Here is a 21,231-nt window from a genome sequence, read left to right as displayed (position 1 = left end):
ACAGACTGTGTTGATTATGTCATGTACTATATAACAAAGTCTGTTACAATAATAATAATAACAATAATAAAGATTTTGAGGATAGTTACTCTGTATTGAGACAGTTGAGAAATAGGCTAGTAATATTTTTAGTTTTCAACAATAGCTGAGACCCAGAAAGTTTTTTTTTTTTAATTTAGTTTTTTTTCATGTCATCACATTGTTTAGAGCATAATAAACAAATGGTAAAAAAAAAAAAAAAACCTTTTTGAAAAATTATATTTTATTCATATGTAATACTTTGTCCTCTGTAGTGGACACCAGGACTCAGTTGTTAAAATTAAATGACATACAATGTGTAGGCAAAAACAATGGGATTTTTTTTCCAATCACCAATACATTTTGGGGTTTCAGGATTTTTTTGAACTAAAATTTGTATAAAGATGATTATCAACTATGTTATGAAAGATATAATGGAATTAATTGATACACCAATTTACTTTATGCAATATATGGGTAAAATTGGCATAAATTAATATTCCCATTCAATGCAAAGTATCTATACACTGTATCTAATTTGCACATTAATGTGTTCTTGGAGCAACATTTAATGAGGAAAGAAGTGTAAGCATTGGCGTAATAATAAGCAACATTTTAATAATAATATCTAATATGTCATAAGAATATTGACGTATAATTTATTTACATATTCACTTGTTATGTCTCCCAGAATGCCTGATAAACATGATTTATGTCCTGATGTTCTCTACAGTGGACATGAATGAAATCAATGCCCTGTAACGCAAAGTCATTTTTTTCATTTGAAACCCCATAACATTTTCATGAGATGTTGGTTGATGAAATACAATTTGAAAAGTAGTTAGATTTAAATTATAATTACAATATATTACCATATTTCAAAAAGAGTGCTACATTTGATCACTAAATTAATGTTAGACATTTTTAAAGACCAAGGAGAAGTTGTTTTCATGGTGAAACCTCCAAACATTTGGTATCTCTGTATTGCCCTGAATGTGCTCTTTACAGGACATCCAGAAAAAAAAATGTGACATGCATGGTGTCAGAGAAATACACTAAAATATAATGTCCACTACAGTGGACAAAAGTCTATTCCTGGGTCCCAGGAGGATAGGCCAAAGTATCATTGCTCTTACGTTTCTAATTTCTCAGTTTTGTCATAATTTTAGCAAATAATTTATTGTATATGTTTTGAGACAGTTTTAAGACTGTTTTCAAACTTTTTTATTTAAGTAGGCATCTATTTTTTTATTACATAACCTCATTAAGTGTATTCATTTATAATGTATCATTTTTGCGTGACATTTATGTCAATAATCGTCAAACACAGGTGACTCCGCGTCGTGGGAGGGGCCCCCAAATCAAATTCTGCTTAGGGCCCCCAAAAGGCTCGGGCCGGCGCTGGTCACATTCAAATCCAGACTCAAAACACATCTGCTTAGCTGTGCATTTACTGAATGAGCACTGTGCCACTGTTCGTCCGACTGTTACTGCACTTCATTTTATTCTAAATAGTTTTAATTTACTGTATTTTATTTTATCATAATTGGTATTTTTCATTATTTCTTATTTTTTATTCTAAACTGTTTTAATTATTCTGATTTCTTTTGATTATTTTAATTTCTTCTATGTAAAGCACTTTGTATTGCCATTGTGTATGAAATGTGCTATATAAATAAACTTGCCTTGCCTTGCCTAATATAGCCTTACCCTATTTCATTAAGTAGGCCTAAGTCAGAATAATTCACCAACGTTTCTGACTGATTAACTAAAATAAGGTGCTGATAATTTGTTCAGGGTTCAGACAACCGACAATCGCTGTTTTTGATACACAAGAACAACCAGCTGATAAGAGACATTCGTTATGTAAGTGATTCTTTGTGTGCTACAAGGATCGTTTTGTGAGTGATAGGCCTACTCAGAGCCGTTAAATATGGGCTCTTAAGTTACAATTGCAGATTGGAACTGACGTGCTGATAAAACGGATTCACCTGAAATTTAGCTATACTGTGTCGTTTCACTAATTAAACAACAGCACAGATACAAGAGCAGAAGACCTCACCGGGTCCCACTCATCTCCAAATAGGAAAAAGAGGCTACAATTTGCAAGAGCTCACCAAAATTGGACAGTTGAAGACTAGAAAAATGTTGCCTGGTTTGGCTCTACCAAACTTGGATGCCATTTTTCCAGTAATAAACAAACACTGTTAAGTTGTTTTGATTGATACTGTGCAGCTTTGATACAATCTGTATTGTGAAAAGCGCTATAAATATATTTGACTTGACTTGACATTCAGATAGCGTCAGAATTTGGCGTAAACAGAATGAGAACATGGATCCATCATGCCTTGTTACCACTGTTCAGGCTAGTGGTGTAATGGTGTGGGGAATGTTTTCTTGGCACACTTTAGGCCCCTTAGTGACAATTTGGCATTGTTTAAATGCCATGGCCTACCTGAGCATTGTTTCTGACCATGTCCATCCCTTTATGGCCACCACCCATCCTCTGATGGCTACTCCCAGCAGGATAATGCACCATGTCACAAAGCTCGAATCATTTCAAATTGGTTTTTCGAACATGACAATGAGTTCACTATACTAAAATGCCCCCAACAATCACCAGATCTCAACCTAATAGAGCATCTTTGGGATGTGGTGGAATGAGAGCTTCATGCCCTGGATGTGCATCCCACAAATCTCCATCAACTGCAAGATGCTATCCATATGGGCCAACATTTCTAAAGAATGCTTTCAGCACCTTGTTGAATCAATGCCACGTAGAATTAAGGCAGTTCTGAAGGTGAAAGGGGGTCAAACACAGTAAAAGTATGGTGTTCCTTATAATCCTTTAGGTGAGTGCAAATTGCTTATAAAAGTTGAAGCATGCTATGTTATAAAAATATGCATTTTCAAACTAAACAGCACCAGTGGCTCATAGGCTAATTTAAATGAAAGAAAAACACTTTTAAATGTTTACAAAGGCAAACTGGTAGAATTCACATAAAGAGCCGTAATGAATTACTTTTTTTTTTCAACTCAGTTGACAGTGCATGACTCTCAAAATAAAAGTAATTATGGGCAGACAGCATAAAACACTGCATTGGAAAGGCAAACTATTTTTACTATAGGCCCACACAAAATAGCCTATTTTAGCAGTTTAAAAAAAATATATTGAATTAAAAAAATTGACTAATAACACTTTAAAACTTTAATTTGTTAACATTAGTTACTACATAGTTAGACATAAGGTCAACAACATTAATACTTTTTTAAGATCAAAAGTTGTACCTGTTAATATCAGTTAATGATTTTTTTTATTAACAACTGTTAATAAATAAATGCTGTAAAAAATATATTGCTCATTTTTTTTGTTCGTGTTAGTTAATGCAGAATATAATGTCAACAATTGAGAACTTATTGTAAACTGTTACCAAAATGGTAATAAAAATGTCAAATCATTAGGCTATATTTATAGTCCCTGATAACACGCCAGTGATGAGAAAGTCATGGTGAGAGCAGCGCTGTACGAAGTCCTCCTACACAGCAAGTGGTGCTGCTGGCTTAGAAATGTCTCAGCCTCTGTAGCGTTTTGTTTTTATCTCCATCTTGAGCGCGCTGTCGCAGAACATGAATGAGGCCGTGACAGAGCACAGCAGCGCGCGCTCACGTCTCATATCCATCTCTGGCAGGTAACACTCATCAACTCATGCGCCTTCAACATTGCATGGGAGAAACGCGTCATGATCGCATGATTCCCCAAAGATGGAGACGTAAAGTCTTAATAATAAAACCTTTATTGAAAATGATACCCGTCAAATCGTATGTTAAAACAAATCTCAGCGTCCCACAGGGGCTGGAAAGGTGGGCGTTTCTCCGTGGCGCTGGAAGGAGCAGTTAGAGAAACAGTTTTGACAGATAAACATCCGGCCTCTCGAAATAATGTAGCCCACAACGCATTTCGTAGCCGACACCAGTCTTTTTTTCTGATGATTGTGATAAACAGGTGATTCCCTAAAGTTAAAATGCTGTGTAGACTACTGTAAATTTTAAATTAGCCTACTGTACCAATAATAACGCATAACGCTTTTAATAACACATAACACGGGTTGTTTAAGTTGAGTCAAATTATTTGCATGTCCTCATTATGGAAGTGACGAATAAAACAAGCAAAAATAGCCTAGATGTTATTTCATTTTACTGCAGTGCAAACACTCCAATTAGCTATCCCGACGCTTCTCATTAAATTATTTTACTTCTGTTATTTAATGTTAGACTATCATAACATTATCAAAATATTATCAAAAACGTTATCTATTGTAGGCCTATTACCGGATTATGTCAACAAATAGCCTATTCACTAGTGGACAGCCGGACAGGACTTGTGAAATAGAATTTCACGACACCAACTTGGCTTTGTGGTTTTAGTTAATTAAAATTCGTTAATACTCGTAAAAAATAAAATACTCGTAGCTCATAAATTATTATTATTACTGATTATGGAAATAGGAGATTACATCACTTAACTGATCTTTAGGGATCAAAAAGGTTTAGAATGTCTGTGAAAATTCTTTGTCGTATAGCCTACATGAGTCATCATGACATATTCTAGTTTGTCATGGATACAAAATACAGTGAATAATAAACTGTCAATATTAAACACTGTAGACAACAATTCACTTAAACGTTTCGAATGACGTTTACAGCAAACTGTGAGAGAGCACGTGCACCTATAGCACAAATTCACCTTTTCATTGTTTTCAATTACTGTAGATTAATTAAAATTTGATACATTAAAATTAGCCTAATAATAATTTCCCAGAAAACTATTGTAACAGACAGAGACCAGACTGCGTACTCTAATCTGACAGAGAAAATAAATTAAACAGTTTTATTTTTAAAAACTAAAATTGCAGGTCCACAAAAGAACATTAAATCGACCAATCAGCATGTTGCATTTGTAAACGTCAGATTTTTAACAAAATATACGTTCCTATTTTGTTAAATTAAAATAGGCTTTTATTCAGTTTATTGTTGAAACTCCTATTTTGTTAAATGCAGATTTAAACCCGCAAATAATTAATGCTACTTTTCATAATAAATTAAACTGAAGATGTAGGCTAAATGTATTAAATAATAAATAAAAATTAAACAAGAACATGAACAAGATTTAGACTTGTTTTTGAATACTTTCAAAGTATGCACAGTTTATGCAAAGTAAATAAAAAGCAGGTATATACAAAAAACATTTTAGAGCATTTCGGATTTGTATTTTTTAAACGCCAATGTCGGATTCTTTTTAGTAACTCTTTGCTAAAAGAGACTTAATTTCGGCAATGTTTATAAACATTTATCTTTAATTAAATACTGAAAAACGTAACAGGATAAATTGTTTAAAATATTTTTTCTCAAATTAGGTAATGCAATATATTATAATTCTACGTTTTTAAATTAAATCAAGCTCAATCTTTTACATCCAGCAAACGATGCAGTTAAAGAACAGACATGGATTACAGAATACAGGATACCCTCTTCATTTCTGGTACCTTATAGTGTCTCAATTTATGTTTTTGGCATTTTTCAGTTGGCTAACAAATCACTCTGATGGGTGACACAGATAAACAGAGACAGGAAGAGATGGAGGGGGACGGCTGTGTAACGGTAGCCTCCAGCAGTGCCGCACCAGTGAGCTCTACACCCAGATCCAAAACTCCCACAGGCACCCAGCCCAACGCCATTCCTCTGGGGAACATCTCTTCTGACAGGCAGGCAGTCCAGGTATAAACCAGCAGCATATTGAACAAATGATATCACACAATGCTAATGTATCTTAAAAGAATAGCAACAGTCTTTAAATGTCATCAAATTCTGAACATTGCTTTGAGGCTGACCTAATATTCAGCTGCTTACTCTTTGTTGTGGTTGTGAGTAAAAATCTTTGTCAATAGATGATTCCCTCCAGTGCAGTGTGAAGCTTATGATGTGGTGTTTTGCTAGGTAATCCAGCAGACGTTACACAGACCTCAGAGCATGACAGCTCAGTATCTGCAGCAGATGTATGCTGCCCAGCAACAACATATCCTACTACAAACAGCTGCACTACAACAGCAGCATCAACAAATCCTGACCACTACAGAGCAGGTATGAGAATATATACTATAATATAATTAATATATAGGAGATTAAGAATTTGTTCTCTGCTACTTCTTATCAGGCTGCACAGACTAATGGCAGGCAGCCCAACTCCTCCCCTACATCTTCCAATGGGAATGTAACTCAGCTTGCTAGTGTGTCTCAAACATCAGTAAGTGTTTTCGTTCTTTAGTACAGAAACTTTATTTTCGCTTCTTCACGGAGCCACTTTTGTTTTAAATAGATGGACCATGTGATCTCATTTAGACATTATGCCTAGACAAAAGTGTATGGTGATTTGATTTAGGGCAAATATAAATTAAGTCGTTTAAAAAAGATAATAAGATCAGAAAACACTGTTTTTATCCAAACATTTAAGCTTTTGATCGAAGATGAATCATACAGGAAAACACTTCTCTCCTTCTAGATCACCATGCCAACCTCTCTGGTAACTCAGCCAATAGGTCGCATCCAGGTCACTAGCTCCAATAGCACAGGGGGGGCCATATCCCAGCAGGCCATGCTTCTAGGAAACAGCTCTCCCACAGGTAGCCAGGCCCAAATGTATCTGCGCACTCAGATGGTAAGCAACTATTCACTAAAAGCATTGTGCACTTCCAGTTCATTGGTGTTCACAAGTTTCCAATTACCTGACTTGATTCGGCTTCTTCATCTTTATTCCCATCGCTGTTTCATTGTTTCTAAATCTGTAGCTGATTCTTACTCCTGCTGCCACTGTAGCTGCCGTTCAACCTGATCTGACTGTTGTGAGTTCAGTGTCCTCTCATTCAGCATCATCACAGGTGAGACAGAGTATAATGAAAAGGATTAAATTATCTTTTACACACTTCAGAAATCTTTCAAATAGATTGTTGTTTCAGTTTGAATGAATAAAGAATCGATGTAATTCAGTTATATCTATGTATTAAATGTAATGTAAATGTGATGTAATGATGATGAATGCAAATTAATGCAATTTAACTGAACAGAGTTAAAGCTATATACAAATACATTTACATTCGAATCTAATACATTTGAAATCGTGGATCATGTTTATTATATATCAGTAAGTCATGGACACAAATAATGTCTCACTGTGTTGCAATAAAATGATCAATGATGCTCCATATTCATTCAATGTGTGTTGTCTTCTGCAAGGTTCAAAGCTTGGCTCTCCGCACGGCTCATCTCCCTGGAGCTCTTGCTGCTCCCCACAACTTCCAGATCAAGTCTTCTCTTCAAGGTCAGACGCTGGTGTGTCCCACTCCCAAGATGTCTATTTTCCCACTGAAATCCACACAGCTGTCCCAGAACCTGGTAGAAGCTTCTAGAAGTGAGTCCATTTTGACCGATGTCACTCAGCCACCATCAGCCCAACCACACATTCCTCCTTGTAAGTTTGAAGATCAAATTTCCATCTCCATTATTTTCATTGTTTTTAATGCAGAATAATGGAAATGTAGCAAGTATTGGCTTCTGAAGAAAGCAGAATAATAAAATATTTTGATGTTGTTCAAGATTTATGATCCTCATCCTGGAGGCTGGGACCCATCAGGGGGCACAAGATGGCTAAAGATTATTTAAATTAAAGGAGTAGTTCACTTTTGCTGATAATTTACTTTTTCAAAAACTTTTGCTGATAATTTACTCACCCCCATGTCATCCAAGATGTCCATGTCTTTCTTTTTTTCAGTAGAAAAGAAATTAAGTGTTTTGATTAAAACATTCCAGCATTTTTCTCCATATAATGCAGTTTACTGATAACCAAACGGTTCAAGGTCCAAAAGACAAACTACATATATATTCAGTGCAAACTGCAAAGTGTTTAAAGGGCTTTAAACGATTCCAGACGATGAATAAGGGCCTTATCAAGCGAAACGAATGCTCATTTAAAAAAGAAAATACCAAAGTTTAAGTTTTATAAGCTCAAATGGTCGCCTGTTTGAACTCAAAATGATCCTGTTTGAAATCAAAATGAACGAATCTTTTCCTGAGTCAATTCGTTCATTTTGTTCGTTGAATGAACCAAATGACACGAAAAAAGATTTGTTCATTTTGATGAACGAGTTCGAACAGGAGAGTCACGAACGCGCATCACAGAACAGAGCAAGGCGACCAAGCCATTTGAACAGTTTGCAGTTTGCACTGAAAGGGTCTTTTGGACCTTGAACCGTCTGGTTACCAGTAAAGTGCATTATATGGATAAAAAATCCTGTAATGTTTTCATCAAAAACCTTACTTTCTTTTCGACTGAAGAAAGAAAGACATGGACATCTTGAATGACATGGGGATGAGTAAATTATCAGCAAAAAATTTTTTTAAAAGTGAACTACTCCTTTAAGTTAAGCTGAAACCAGCTTTAAAATGCTATCAAAAATAGCCTTTATTATTTATGAAACAGCAGTCCCACACTCTAGAAAAAGCAATATATTTCTAGACCAGGAAAAGTGATAGGAAAATGAATAAAAACTGAAGAAAATGTAAAGGAAATTTCTATAATAAATATTTTTGGCTTGAAATAATGAGAAATTGCTATTTGTGAGTAAAATGTCATTTAAAAACGATGGACTGCTGGAAAATCGTATAAATTCATTGAGTTTTTGGATTTAACTATTTTAAGTTAAATTATTTATAATTATTTAATTAGTTTAACATTGCCACTTCTAGTTTCTGTAAATAAAAATGGTCATAAAGCTTGAGATCCACTGCTATAACCTATTCTTCTTTTCAAACATCATGTGAATAGTTTGTGTTTGCTTCCAATGACTGTCTCTACCACAGCAACGTTCACACCAGTCCAGTCTCATACACTGGTCAGACACCAGCTGCACTGCCCTTCCAGCCAGAGGCTGACGCCACACCAGCTCATCATCCAGCAGAGCTCCTCCGCTCACAGACAGGTCCAGTCCATTGCACTGCGTGTCACACCGCAGGACAGCTCTCCTCCACCCCTTGCCCTGCAGACCCGTACCACTCCCACTACTGCCACTGTCCAATCACAGCACACAGAGTTCCTCTCAGTGCCCTCCTCTGTGAATCAACCAGCCAATCAGTCAGCAGTTGTGTCTATGTCCACAGTTCCTCCTGCAGCGCTCCCTGACCCTCCACCCCTTCATCTGGGCCCGGTGCTAGAGCCGGTCTCCCAGCATTCACCTCTGGCCTGCCCTCCTCCTCTCACCATGGGTCTGCCTAGGCCGGTCCAGCCGCAGAGACTCTCTTTACGCTCAGTTCAGACCGTAGCTGTCCAGTCTGACCACATGGTGTCTGAAGAGGAGCACCCAACCCCTGAAGCTGTAGTTCAGTTGCCTTTTCAGAATTTACCTCCACCACAGACAGTGGCAGTGGACTTAAAGTTGCAGCCTGCAACACAAACAGGAGCTCCCTCGGTTAGTCTTGTTTGATCTATAATGCGGCTAAACTTTTGTCACCATTTACTAACAATTATTTCATTTGAAATCTTATTTGCTTTTTACTTTGGATCAGAAAAGGAGTTATTTATCTAAGGATTGTCCAGGGTGCTCTTTTCCATAAAACAAAAGTTGAATTTGACCAGTGACTTGAATTTGGGCAAGCATGAATTAATGAAATAAAAATGACTTATGACAAGGTTTTGGTTATAGAAGAAACTCAATATGGTTACAACATGACTATATTTACTATGTTAATGGTGCTTTTGCGGTTACACAGTTCAAAAGTCAAGGTTCAGTAAGATTTTGCTTTTAGAGAAATTCATTATTTTATTCACCAAGGATTTAAATTGATCAAATTTATAATGTTTAGATTTCTATGCTTTTCTTTTGAACTTGGTGAGCAGAAGAGACTTCTTTTGACAAAATCTTTCCAACTCCAAACTTTGGAACGGTTGTGTATTGTTGAATGGAAAAGAGCAACTTCTTATTCTTCAGTTTTTACAGATTGTTATAGTCATGGTTTTTGTCTTTCAATAAAAATGTCCTTTAAATAAAAAATATTTAATCATATTTCATATTACATCACTACACTACGAATTTTGAGGAAAATATCATTTGAATTTAGTTCATATTTTGTCATATTCATTCATTTTAGTACATTTTACTCTGTAAAATATATGCTTATTCTGAAATTTGGCAGGCGATGCCATTGTTGAAGGAGAGTGGAAGCATGAATTTATTGAAGGATGTAGAACACGTGTGTCCTCCGTATATCAGAGCGCCCACCCCGCCACCACTGTCCCCACCAGACGAGTCACAGAGAAGCTCTGATGATGTAACGGCTCAACCAGAAAACTGTACAGGTACATTGAACCCATATCAAAGATAGGCAATGTGGTCCTCCCACCTTTCTGCAGATCTCTAACCTGACCCCTGCTCTGTCCATAGCCGATCCGGACCAACCGTGCATTCCATCGAGTAGACCTGTGATCCGGTCACCGGAGGACCCCACATATGCCAACAGTTCTCCCCCTCCCCTCCTCCCCTCTGCGGTAAGAAGCACCAGCAGGCTTCCCCCAGCCAGCCTTCCAGGGAACCCCGAGGGTCAGCCCTCACAGGCCATCGTTAGACCTCACATCCTCACACACCTCATTGAGGGCTTCGTCATCCGAGAGGGCCAGGAGCCGTTCCCGGTATGTCCACTGGTTGACGACGTAGCAATTCTCAGCTGCCATGAAGCCTTAATGAAGCCCATGGTTCTCTTATGGAGCCGTGAAGCTCAAACATCTCTCGTTCCCTGAGAGCTGAGAGTAAGACGGCTGGTGAGGGTCTGCGGCCAAGCGCACAGATCAACCAGTTATTAAAGTCCCCTTTGGGAACCTTCGCAAAGTGCTCCACACTTTCAGAAGTCAAAACCACAAAAGGCATCGCAAAAAATGTTTGGTATGTCCTGTATTGATGTGCTGGTCTTTTTCTTCAGGTGAGACGTGCTTCCTTAGAGATGAACCTGCAGGCCACACTGCCAGAAGATAGAGAGGATGAACCATCAGCCCGGGATGACTGCCTTATGGATGCGGACAATCCAGAAAACTCCACTGATTCCGACATTGATAACACACCCGCTGAGGATGGTGGGCTCATTAGCACATTTCTTATTTATGCATTGAGTCAATATGAGCGTTTCTGGCAGGATCTCTTTTGCTTTCAGAACAGAGAGTTGAAAACCTGCCTGACGTACTCGAATGCGAGTTCTGTGGGAAGAGAGGCTTCGCTCGTACCTTCCTCAGATCCAAACGCTTCTGCTCCATAACATGTGTCAGAAGGTAAAGAGCCTTATGGATAGCCACTTTCTGTGTCTCATCCAGATCTAACACCCCTCTCTGTACCTATCCAGTGCTCCTGAATATCTTAATTAGCTGGTACAGTTGTGTTTGATCAGGGCTGGAGCTGAACTTTGAAGGGTATACAGGAGAAGGATCTGACACTCCTGTTCTAACCCTGTAAACTTTAATATTAAACTGAATATTACAAGTATTTTACAGTTTTTAATGTAAAGAAGTCTCTTATTGTCAAAGCATTTATTTGATAAAAAAATAACTGTAAAAAACGTAATATTGTGAAATATTATTATTACAACTATTTCAGTATATTTTAAAATGTAATTTATTCCTGTGATGCAAAGTTGAATTTTCAGCATCATTACTCCAGTCTTCAGTGTCACATGATCCTTCAGAAATTATTCTAATATACTGATTTGCTGCCCAAGAAACATTTCCTATTATTATCAATGTTGAAAATAGCTGCTTTATATTTTTGTGAAAAATGTAATACATTTCTTTTTGGGGATTTTTTGATAAATAGAAAGTTTATTGATTTTTTTTAAGGAAAAGTCTTTACTGTTCATTTTGATCAATTTAATGCATCCTGGCTGAATAAAAATATGAATTTCTTTGAATAGTGGTGTTGTATAGACTATTTTGCAAGATGTAAACAACATTGGTCCAGAAACACTTCCTGTTTCAGTTTGTAACTGTTTTCTTTATTTCACATGTAAAGAAAACATCTTAAAGATGTTTGTTTAACTTTTTGATTCAGGTTTATATGTTCTGTTGGTTGTATTTTATCCCAGCTTTTATGTAGTGTTAAAAAACTGAAACAGGAAGTGCTTCTGGACCAGTGTTGTTTACATCTTGCAAAATGGTGATAAAAAAACCCCATTTAGGATTATAAACTTAACTTTTAGGATTAAGTCAATGTGTTCATAAAACTGTATACTGCAGTACAAGCAGACTTGTTTATCTTACAGATTCAACGTGAGCTGTAAAAAACGTCTAAACCTGTTGAGGCCAGAAAAAGTTGTCCGCTGGCTCCACAGACCCATGGGCAAGCGGGGGAGACCACCTAGTCGCGTACATGCGGGGTCTAGGGAACACTACCTCAAGCAGGTCAGTGAAAATTAACCTTAACCAAACTATGCAACCCATTGGTAAACCATAATTAATAAGTGGGACTGACCTAATACAACAAATGATGTCCTTAGCAGCTGCAAGATTCCCATCGTTCCAACGACAACCAGAGAGTGTCCAATTCAATGTGGATCGAGAGAGAGGAGGATTCGCCAGGGCCGATGACAACGCGGCTGCGTTTGCAGGCCAAAAGAGAGAAGCAGCAAGACAGTGAAAGAGAACAGAGCAGACAGGAGAGCTGCAGCAGCTCCGACTGTGTCCTTGACTCAAGTCCCTCACTGTGGAGTGTGGAGCAAGTGTGCTCCTTCATCGGCTCTTTACCAGGTAGCTGCAAAGGTTTCAGAAACGCAGTACACTTTTTGTTCCACTAGGTGGTGTTGAATGAATAAAAACATTTATTTTGAATGTAGTGTGAAGTTAAGAACTTTCCATATAGAATTAATGTAATCTGGATGTACTACTTTGCCATGTTGTCATTATCATGTGACGTGTACACACACACACACACACACACACACACACACACACACACACACACACACACACACACACACACACACATATGTACCTACTTTCATAGGCCTACATGTACATGCAAGTGTGAATGATATATGGACCAAATTTTTTGACTGCATTCCTGCCACGCCCGTGAACCAGTTTTGGCCTGGCCCTGAGGGCTGATGATTCCTACATGTGTGCAGAGTTTCAGGAGTTTTAAGGGCCCCAAAAAGCCCTGAACGATTGAAAAAGAATAAAAATAATCCTTAGAAAAATAATATAAATATAAGTTTTTGAAAGAAAACAGAAAATATTTGAAAGTCACACACTTCACTTTTAAACTGTGACTACATTGAGCATCTAATGTTATATATTATTATTTTATCTTTAGAATCATATGCTCATCTTTGCATCTCCTCCACTTGTTCTAAGGGTGCCATAATATTGCAGCAGAGTTCCGGTCACAAGAGATTGACGGACAGGCCCTGTTGTTGCTTACAGAGGACCACCTCATGAGTGCTATGAACATGAAACTGGGCCCTGCGCTCAAAATCTGTGCACAGATCAACGCTCTCAAAGAAAATTAGGTTCATCTTTCCACAGCCAGTCCTAATCTGTCGCACAATATCTGAGTCAGCTTCCTTTCAAAGTGCCATGACTTCAGTGTGTGGCCATTCTACAAATACCGTGGACATTCATGGGGACCTTCTTCTTATACCTCAAAGTTTCATGGTGGACTTAACTTTAATTTCATTTCATTCAATCTGACTGTAAGGTAAGATTTGTATAACATCTATAACTAAGGGTAGAATGTGAAGAATGAGGAATGATGTTGCTGCACAGCCACAATTTGGCACATAATGTACAAAGTATTAAAAAAAAACAACATAACACTGTTTAAATATAAAGGAAGTCTTTAAATGACATAAATGTTTACAAAAATACAGAGTATATAATGTGTGATGAAAAATAAAGATTTATTGATAAACAATCAAGTCCTGTATAAAATCTTTATATACATTAGACCAGAACTCAAAATGTAGAAAAAGCCTCTGTGCACGGCCATCTTATTGTGAATTGTGAGATGGCTAAAAGGCAACATTTTAGAGACATCAATTGTGTTTATTGTAAAAGCAACTTGATATTGTTCAGTTAAAGTTACAAACATCCCTTGCACACCCTTAGTTAAACTGAGGAATACATGAACCACGTTGTTTTTAAAACGTTGTATTTATGTACAGGGTATTTATTTATTACACACACTGCAGACATTAAAAGAACTGTATTTTGTTGATTTCAGCATCAAGATGTCAGAGATTCACCATTCAGCTCACAAAGTTAGAGATCTGACAATAAAAAAATGTATAATAACATTTTCAGCTTTTAGCCATAATTGTTTCCCATGAAAATCATTCATTTCCTATATACTGTGATTAATGCTGTTAAAAAAACATTTGAGAAAATATTCCTGGGAATAAATGGTATAAATTAAGCTCGTAAAAGTTACTGTTTCTTTGAAACAGAGGGGATGTCACCGTCTATGGCGCTGTGTGATTTCCTTGAGCTTCATCTGCTGTTCAATCATCATGTCAAACTCCTGTCTTTCTCTAAAACGCAGTGAAAGAAAAACAGTTCAAACAGATGCAAGATGCAGTTTTTCAAGTCAGTTCAAAAATACTCTACCTGTTACTAAAGCACGGCCCTCTGCGATACTTCTCCTCTGCCTTCTCCAGGGAAAGCTTGTGGACTCCAGCGATGGCATGGATAATAGCCTAGAAAACAAAACGGTCCCTGAGACATGGCTATGAATGATGCCGGAACATGGTCACCTTGGACACTACCATTCAAAAGTTTGGGGGCAGTGAGATTTTTTTGTAATTAATACATTTATTTAGCAAGGATGCATTCAATTGATCAAAAGTGTAGTTAAAAACATGAAAAAAAAAAAAAATCAAACCAACCCCAAACATTTAAAAGTTGTATAAATTGGTTTAGTTCACCCAAAAATGAAAATTCTGTCATCATGTATTCACTCTCAAGTTAGTTCCAAACCTAAATGCATTTCGATCTTCTGCAGAACACAAAAGAAGATAATTTGAAGAATGCCGGAAACCAAACCGAAGTTGATGGGCCCCATTGACTTCCATAGTATTATTACTTTCTCCAGTTCTTTCTTCTCAGTTGACAGAGATAACAGAATTTTCATTTTTGGGTAAACTAACCCTTCAAGGCAATTACCTCAGGCAGGAGCACATCAAGAATAAGCCGGATCCGGTCCACCTGGATGTTTTCTAGGCAGGTGTTTATTTGAGGTGCGCTATCGCAGACTTTGTTCAGGTAGCGGTACACCTTATCAACCTGCTCCTCATCTTCCAGATAGACATCAACCACTGGGCGAGAAGGCTTCTGGAGGGCTTGCATCCATTTAGATGTCTCGTGACCGCTGATGACTGCCTGTGTGCACCAGACAGAAGGGTTAGGCCCCGTCCACACTACTGCGTTTTCGTTTAAAAACGGAGAATCAAAACGAAAACGATCTCCGTCCACACTAGCGTTTTACCTGCGTATTAGAATTTATCTCCGTCCACACTAAAACGACTGAAAACGTGGATCACGTGACCATTCACCAACACTGGGCATGCGCGCACCGGTGTAAACAGTGGTTGGCGAATCAGGAAAAGATACGTCATGACTGATAACACCCAATCATAGAGCCGAGCGTTAGTCTCGTCCACACTAAAACGCCCTCCGGAGATTCAAAACACAAAACGCAGCTGCAGCGTTTCTAAACTTCTCCGTTTTAGGTCTTCGTTTTTCCCGTTTTAGTGTGGACGGGAGGTGCAAACGTAGCAAAAGGTCTCCGTTTTTAAACGAAAACGCAGTAGTGTGGACGGGGCCTTAGTTGTGTGCATACATGAACCTGTCTCAATACATCAATATAAATGTATTTATGAATACACCAACAAAAATCTTACCAGTAAGCGTTTTTCCACTTTTTGTCTGATGATAAAGTCAATCAACAACTCATTGGCACGGTTCCGTGCAGCCTTGGATCGGTCGGGCAACACTTTCTTGGTGAGGAGCTCATCCTGCTCCTCCAAAACGATGTCCTCCATGTTATTATCGGAGCTGTCACACTCTTCGCCCAGAATCTCTTGACTGGGGAAGGTCAGTACAGATTTCTTCTCAGAGTACTTCCTCCGCACTGGGCAACCTGGGATCATCAGATCAAAGGAACATTTCACTGGTGAAGGAGGCTGACCTGATTCATAAAGAGGTTTTAACCTGGTTTACACTGATTTAAAATTTTTAGTCAATTATCATTACAATTATCAATCAATTAACTGATTAATCGTTAAAGTTATTACCACAAAACACGGAGTACTACAAATACAATGTTAATTCATCTAAAATATGGAAGTATTGGTTATTTTCCATTTAATACATTTTTATATTGCAATATTTATATTTAATATGAACAAAATTTGTCAAAATGTACCATTCATTTATTTTAATAATGAAATCTTAATGTACAGATAAATTTGTCATTGTATTCATTATTAAAGGGTTTGTTCACCCCAAAATGAAAATTCTGTCAGTAATTACTCACCATCATGATGTTCCAACCCCGTAAGACTTTCGCTCATCGTCGAAACACAAATTATGATATTTTTGATTAAATCTGAGAGCTGGAACACTTGTTAGCCGGTCCAAAAGTTATGAAAGACATTGTTAAGTTTATCAAGCGACGAGAATACTTTTTGTGCGCAAAAAACATACAAAAATAACGACTTTATTCAACTATTGATTTCCTTCTCTGTTGGCCTCGAGATTTCACGCCGTGAAACTACACAAAGCTTCTAGGTTGTACGTCACACACGGCCTACGTGAAATCTCACGGCCCACGACAGAACCGGAAGAGAATACAATCCTGAATAAAGTTGTAGTTTTTGTTATTTTTGGACCAAAATGTATTTTCGATGCTTCAAAACATTCTGATGTCACATGGACTACTTTGATGATGTCTTTATTTCCTTTCTGGACAAGGACACTATACCGTGAATACATTTCCAATGGAGGGACAGAAAGCTCTCGGACTAAATCTAAAACATCTTAAACTGTGTTCAGAAGATGAACGGAGGTCTTACGGGCTTGGGCATTAATGACATAATTTTCATTTTTGGATGAAATAACCCTTTAAAATATGTATCTACATTATTTGTTTTATTTGTGCTAATTAATGTTTTACTAACTGCATTGCATCTGATATTAAATCTGTAAATTAACAACAATTAACATAAAATTACAAACATTTAAATGAGCGTGAAAATATATAATGAAAGGAAACCTACTGATGTCAGCAGCACAATATTCGATGAAGGAGCCAGAGAAGGATCCACATCCTGCCAGGAAACATCAGAATTTAATGTTTGAATTTCACTTTTTTATATATTTGATGAATATTTTTTTATCTTTTTGTGTTATTTCACAAGCAAAATCTCAGTACATACAAATAGAGCACTGTGTGAGAAAAGGCTCAAATTATATAATTTCATATTCCTGCTGTGCATACAAAAGCATATATCAGTTGATTACATTCACTGCACACTATTACCATGACATTATTTAATCTTGACAACCTATGTATGATTAGAAAGATTGAGGACTCTAGTTTCGATATTTGACTGCTATGTGTGATTGTTGAAGTTACAGTGACAGTAATTTCCAAAATCAACAAGCAAAAACAATCAAACAATTATTTATATGTCATGTACAATAAGGCATATATGCTCCGGATTATTTATGTTCAATACACAACATTAGGGCATTAAGTCCAAAAGTTTGTACATTTGGATAAATATTAATATATTCACACATTTGATTCTGCTTCATATTATTTTTATTAAATGTTTAAATACTTGAGTACTAGTAGTTCTTAAGATAAATACCAATGCGGATCCTATAGTCCGATATCAGTTCCAGAGACCAGGTAATAGCACTGCCATACTTCTCTTTTGCTAGGTCCTAAAAGAGATATTAAAAAGAAAATGCCAACCATGTCAATAAAAATGTCTTGTAGTATATACTAAGTGTAACAATGTCTTCTGATAGCAGAAATAATAAACTAGTGAGCATGCACTCTGAAAAAGCTAAATAATATGGCAAACGGTCAAAGAGATGCTACTTTACCACCAAATTTTCAAACTCATCACAGTTAAAACGTTTTAGATTTCGCAGGGGTACAGAAAACCTGCAGATAAACAAAAAGGAATAATTTACTATACAAAAACCAAAAATAAGTGAATTTTTAGAGATACTGATGAATTCTTACCCTTTTCTAATTCTCTTTTGGTCGATTAGGTAACAATCAATAAATACAATGCTGGCTTTTTTGGTCTTGTGATTCACACTTTTAACCTGTGGCAAAGAGGAGCACACTAGTCTAAAATCAACTGCACAAAATCAACGACTGCACAAAATCGTATGTTGTACTTACCACTGCTGGCCAGTAGGGATATTTTCTCAATTTGCACCACACGCATAGTCCCTCTGAGATTGACAAAGGCTCTGGAAATGAAATATCATTGCCAAATATTATCAAAGCGTTGGTCAAAAAAATGAATAGACACAGAAACAAGGGATGGCTCTCACTTTTATTGTCCTGCTGCAAAAAGCTGGGCAGCTCCTCTTCATCATCATCCTGGTCCTCTTCCTCCTGCATGAAGACAGAGTGGTTAAGAGGATGAGGCTCCTCCTGCAGGCTCAGCTCGATGGAGAAGTCAGGGGACATGGTTTGATCTGCTAGGTACATGACACGACATTATATCATTATAATGACTGATTTCAGAAGAAAATGACAATCCAATCATATATCTGAGGCTCTGTTTACAACTATTAACATTAAAAGTGATAAAATGTACTAGATGTAAATACATAGACTAAATTATATTGCCCAAAAATGATGTATACCCGATTTCAGTGGCTCTGGCTCCTGGGATTCAATGCAAGGTTGCGTCTCAAAGGATGGCTCTCCCTCAGAAGATTTTACAGGAGATGTTGCTCTCTTCCGGCAGCGTTTCACTGGTGAAGAGGCACTTGGCTGTTCCAGCACGTTCTTTTTCTTGCGACCTCTAGGCCTTCCTGGTCCCGCGATTCTTTGTGGTCTTGATGGCGTAGCCTCCGGAAGAGTTGACTAATAAGAATACCACATGAAAAATAGTTAAGCCAGGAATTTGTACAACAGTTCAATAATGCTATAATTGCTTTCATAAAAACCTTTACTAGACTGGACACTTTGACTTTCTGATGACTTTGTGGTGTGCAACTATTCTCCGTTCTTTTTGGAGACAGGGGGTGGAGGTCTGAGTTCGGTGTGGAGCTTAAGAGAGGTCTGGACTGGACACAGCTCCGTTTTGGGGTGCTTGGTCTGGAAGTACAATCACCATTAGTGTGGCAGGAGGATAACTCCTTGTGATGACGAGGAGATAATGTAGTACACGTGTGAAGCCCTGTAGAAACATCAGAAGGGGTTTGATGATTTTGAGGGTTTTTAGAGTGCCGATAATGTGTTGCTTTTGTTTTTGGGGAGCTTAAGAGTTGTTCTGGGCACGACTTGTGTACAGAATTGTCCAGTCCATCTCCACAAGCTTTGCTAGCAGCTACTTCTCTCTCATTGGATTGAACACATTTCTTTTTCCTTCCCTTGTGGGATGTTTTTGAAGTCTTTGATGGGCATTTAGGGGTAGTAATTTTTTGAGGCAACTTTGGCTCAGGTTTATGTGACTTTGAAGACAGTCCATTTATACCCCTTAGTTCATATGCTGAATTTTGTAAACAAGCTGAAGAGTCAGGAGGAGCACTTTGGTTTGCTTTTTGAGGTTTCTCCTTTTCCTTCTTGGTCGTTCTTTGTCCGCATGATTCTGTAGTATTCAGACCTTTAAATGCTGTGGTTTCTTTACTATGCAAGATGGAAGCTTTGTCGCTTGAAACAGGTTTAAGTTTAGCAGAATCTTCAGAAATAGTGCGACAGGTCCTGTGAGGATTTCTTCGGTGGCGTGAGGACAAGTTGTCTGCCGAACTCATTCCTGCAACCATTGATGTCTCAGCACATCTGCACCACCAAGGTTGGTCTCATTATGCTGGGATGCAAAGAAACAAAGTGAGAGGTCTGTTACTCATGTTAGTTGTCAAAAGTGTCATGGACATATATCCAACTTGCCATAAGTTTAGCAACAACAGACACATAGCAACTAAGAGTTCGCTAATAAACCTAGTAAACAAAGACCTTTTACTGTAAATACTTAATATGCATGGCTACATTAGAACTAACAAATAAATGAAAAGACATTTCCATAAATTGTATCACAGAGTATAGTAACTTAACGCTGATCATATTCAAGCCAAGTATAGTATATATTTATATATCACTTTTCACAATATAGATAGCATCAAAGCAGCTTCACAGTGTTGTTGACAGCAATGTTCGTTTCTTAATAGAAAAACATCCACGTTTGGTACTGGTAGAGCTGATCAATGGTATTAATGATTGGTTAATGCATTTCAATATCCAATATATTCTTATAAATACATAAGAATATTGAGAAATAAAGCCTTTAAAACCGCTGTTAGTCGTCTGGGTTTGTTGAGATAACGTTACTGGAACTGACATAACCCAAGACAAGTAGCGTTACTTTAGGTTAAAAAAAACATTAGAAAGATCAACCGTATAAAAATCGTAAGATGGCAGATACGACGATATACACATAAAATGCAACATGAAAGAAAGTATCTTAAGCACATCAGACGTGTTGACTCGGACTCGAAGCGCTGTGTATTAGCATTAGCAGGTCCATGGAAAACCAATGTAAACACGATCAACCAGCGTTTGTCATAGTATCATGAAAATCTACAGACTCGTTTGCTACTGTTTCAAAATAGTCAAATTAAGAAATTGTAATATAAAATGTATGCACAATATGAGAGATTGTATCAGAACACTTACTTATTAAATTTTCAGCAGTTTACGAAGCGCTTGGTCGTAATCACGTGATCAGGAAGTCGGTTTGTACATAGATGGTTTGAACGTCAAAATATCTTTTTCTTTTTTTCCCCTTTTCCTTTTCCTGAGTGTTTTCATGTTTTTGAAGTTGAAAATGGATCATTATTAATAATGATTAATAATTATTATTAAAGCAATTCAACAATTGTAT

General features: G+C 37.3%; 2 protein-coding genes across 8 annotated transcripts; one reads left to right on the top strand and one right to left on the bottom strand.

Moving 5' to 3' along the window:
* The first annotated feature begins 3,571 nt into the window (after window positions 1-3,571).
* Window positions 3,572-14,572, top strand: phc3a (polyhomeotic homolog 3a). Of its 6 annotated transcripts, none has more exons than XM_039654754.2 (15): window positions 3,572-3,707; window positions 5,633-5,793; window positions 6,013-6,156; window positions 6,230-6,319; window positions 6,575-6,730; window positions 6,861-6,950; window positions 7,306-7,540; window positions 8,929-9,533; window positions 10,258-10,420; window positions 10,506-10,750; window positions 11,038-11,188; window positions 11,266-11,380; window positions 12,364-12,502; window positions 12,598-12,847; window positions 13,454-14,572. In XM_039654754.2, exons 2-15 carry the CDS (start codon window positions 5,653-5,655, stop codon window positions 13,606-13,608), a joined length of 2,679 nt encoding a protein of 892 aa, XP_039510688.2. In that variant the 5' UTR covers window positions 3,572-3,707; window positions 5,633-5,652; the 3' UTR covers window positions 13,609-14,572. The 6 variants fall into 6 exon arrangements, with proteins under 6 accessions (XP_039510688.2, XP_088987292.1, XP_088987293.1 ...); XM_089131166.1 differs by having other exon boundaries at window positions 3,592-3,707; window positions 5,600-5,793; window positions 7,306-7,480; XM_089131167.1 differs by having other exon boundaries at window positions 3,592-3,707; window positions 5,600-5,793; window positions 10,506-10,609.
* On the bottom strand, window positions 13,980-21,122 carry LOC120465128 (uncharacterized). 2 transcript variants are annotated; one of them, XM_039654756.2, is made up of 13 exons: window positions 21,024-21,122; window positions 19,298-20,160; window positions 18,992-19,214; window positions 18,674-18,823; window positions 18,519-18,589; window positions 18,354-18,439; window positions 18,212-18,272; window positions 17,971-18,046; window positions 17,374-17,424; window positions 15,997-16,235; window positions 15,260-15,475; window positions 14,705-14,793; window positions 13,980-14,628 (listed from the first exon to the last, which is right to left on the bottom strand). In XM_039654756.2, the coding sequence occupies exons 2-13, from the start codon at window positions 20,114-20,116 to the stop codon at window positions 14,553-14,555; spliced, it is 2,157 nt and encodes a 718-aa protein (XP_039510690.2). In that variant the 5' UTR covers window positions 20,117-20,160; window positions 21,024-21,122; the 3' UTR covers window positions 13,980-14,552. The 2 variants fall into 2 exon arrangements, with proteins under 2 accessions (XP_039510690.2, XP_039510691.2); XM_039654757.2 differs by having other exon boundaries at window positions 18,674-18,820.
* Between the last annotated feature and the right edge of the window lie 109 nt (window positions 21,123-21,231).

Source organism: Pimephales promelas, chromosome 5 (assembly GCF_988280905.1).
Source record: "Pimephales promelas chromosome 5, fPimPro1.hap1.1, whole genome shotgun sequence".
Lineage (NCBI taxonomy): Eukaryota > Metazoa > Chordata > Actinopteri > Cypriniformes > Leuciscidae > Pimephales > Pimephales promelas.
Note: the sequence above shows the minus strand (reverse complement) of the source record. Positions and strands in the feature narration are given on the sequence as shown.

Bases quoted from the DNA above. Each gene is read 5' to 3' on its own strand.
- phc3a (XM_039654753.2), top strand. From the start codon at position 5,620: ATGGGTGACACAGATAAACAGAGACAGGAAGAGATGGAGGGGGACGGC. The intron at 6,731-6,860 runs GTAAGCAACTAT...CTAAATCTGTAG, and splicing joins TGTATCTGCGCACTCAGATG to CTGATTCTTACTCCTGCTGC. The intron at 11,381-12,363 runs GTAAAGAGCCTT...TTTATCTTACAG, and splicing joins TCCATAACATGTGTCAGAAG to ATTCAACGTGAGCTGTAAAA.
- LOC120465128 (XM_039654756.2), bottom strand. From the start codon at position 20,116: ATGGTTGCAGGAATGAGTTCGGCAGACAACTTGTCCTCACGCCACCGA. The intron at 18,047-18,211 runs GTAAAGTAGCAT...TATCTCTTTTAG, and splicing joins ATGAGTTTGAAAATTTGGTG to GACCTAGCAAAAGAGAAGTA. The intron at 17,425-17,970 runs GTATTTATCTTA...GTTTCCTGGCAG, and splicing joins GGACTATAGGATCCGCATTG to GATGTGGATCCTTCTCTGGC.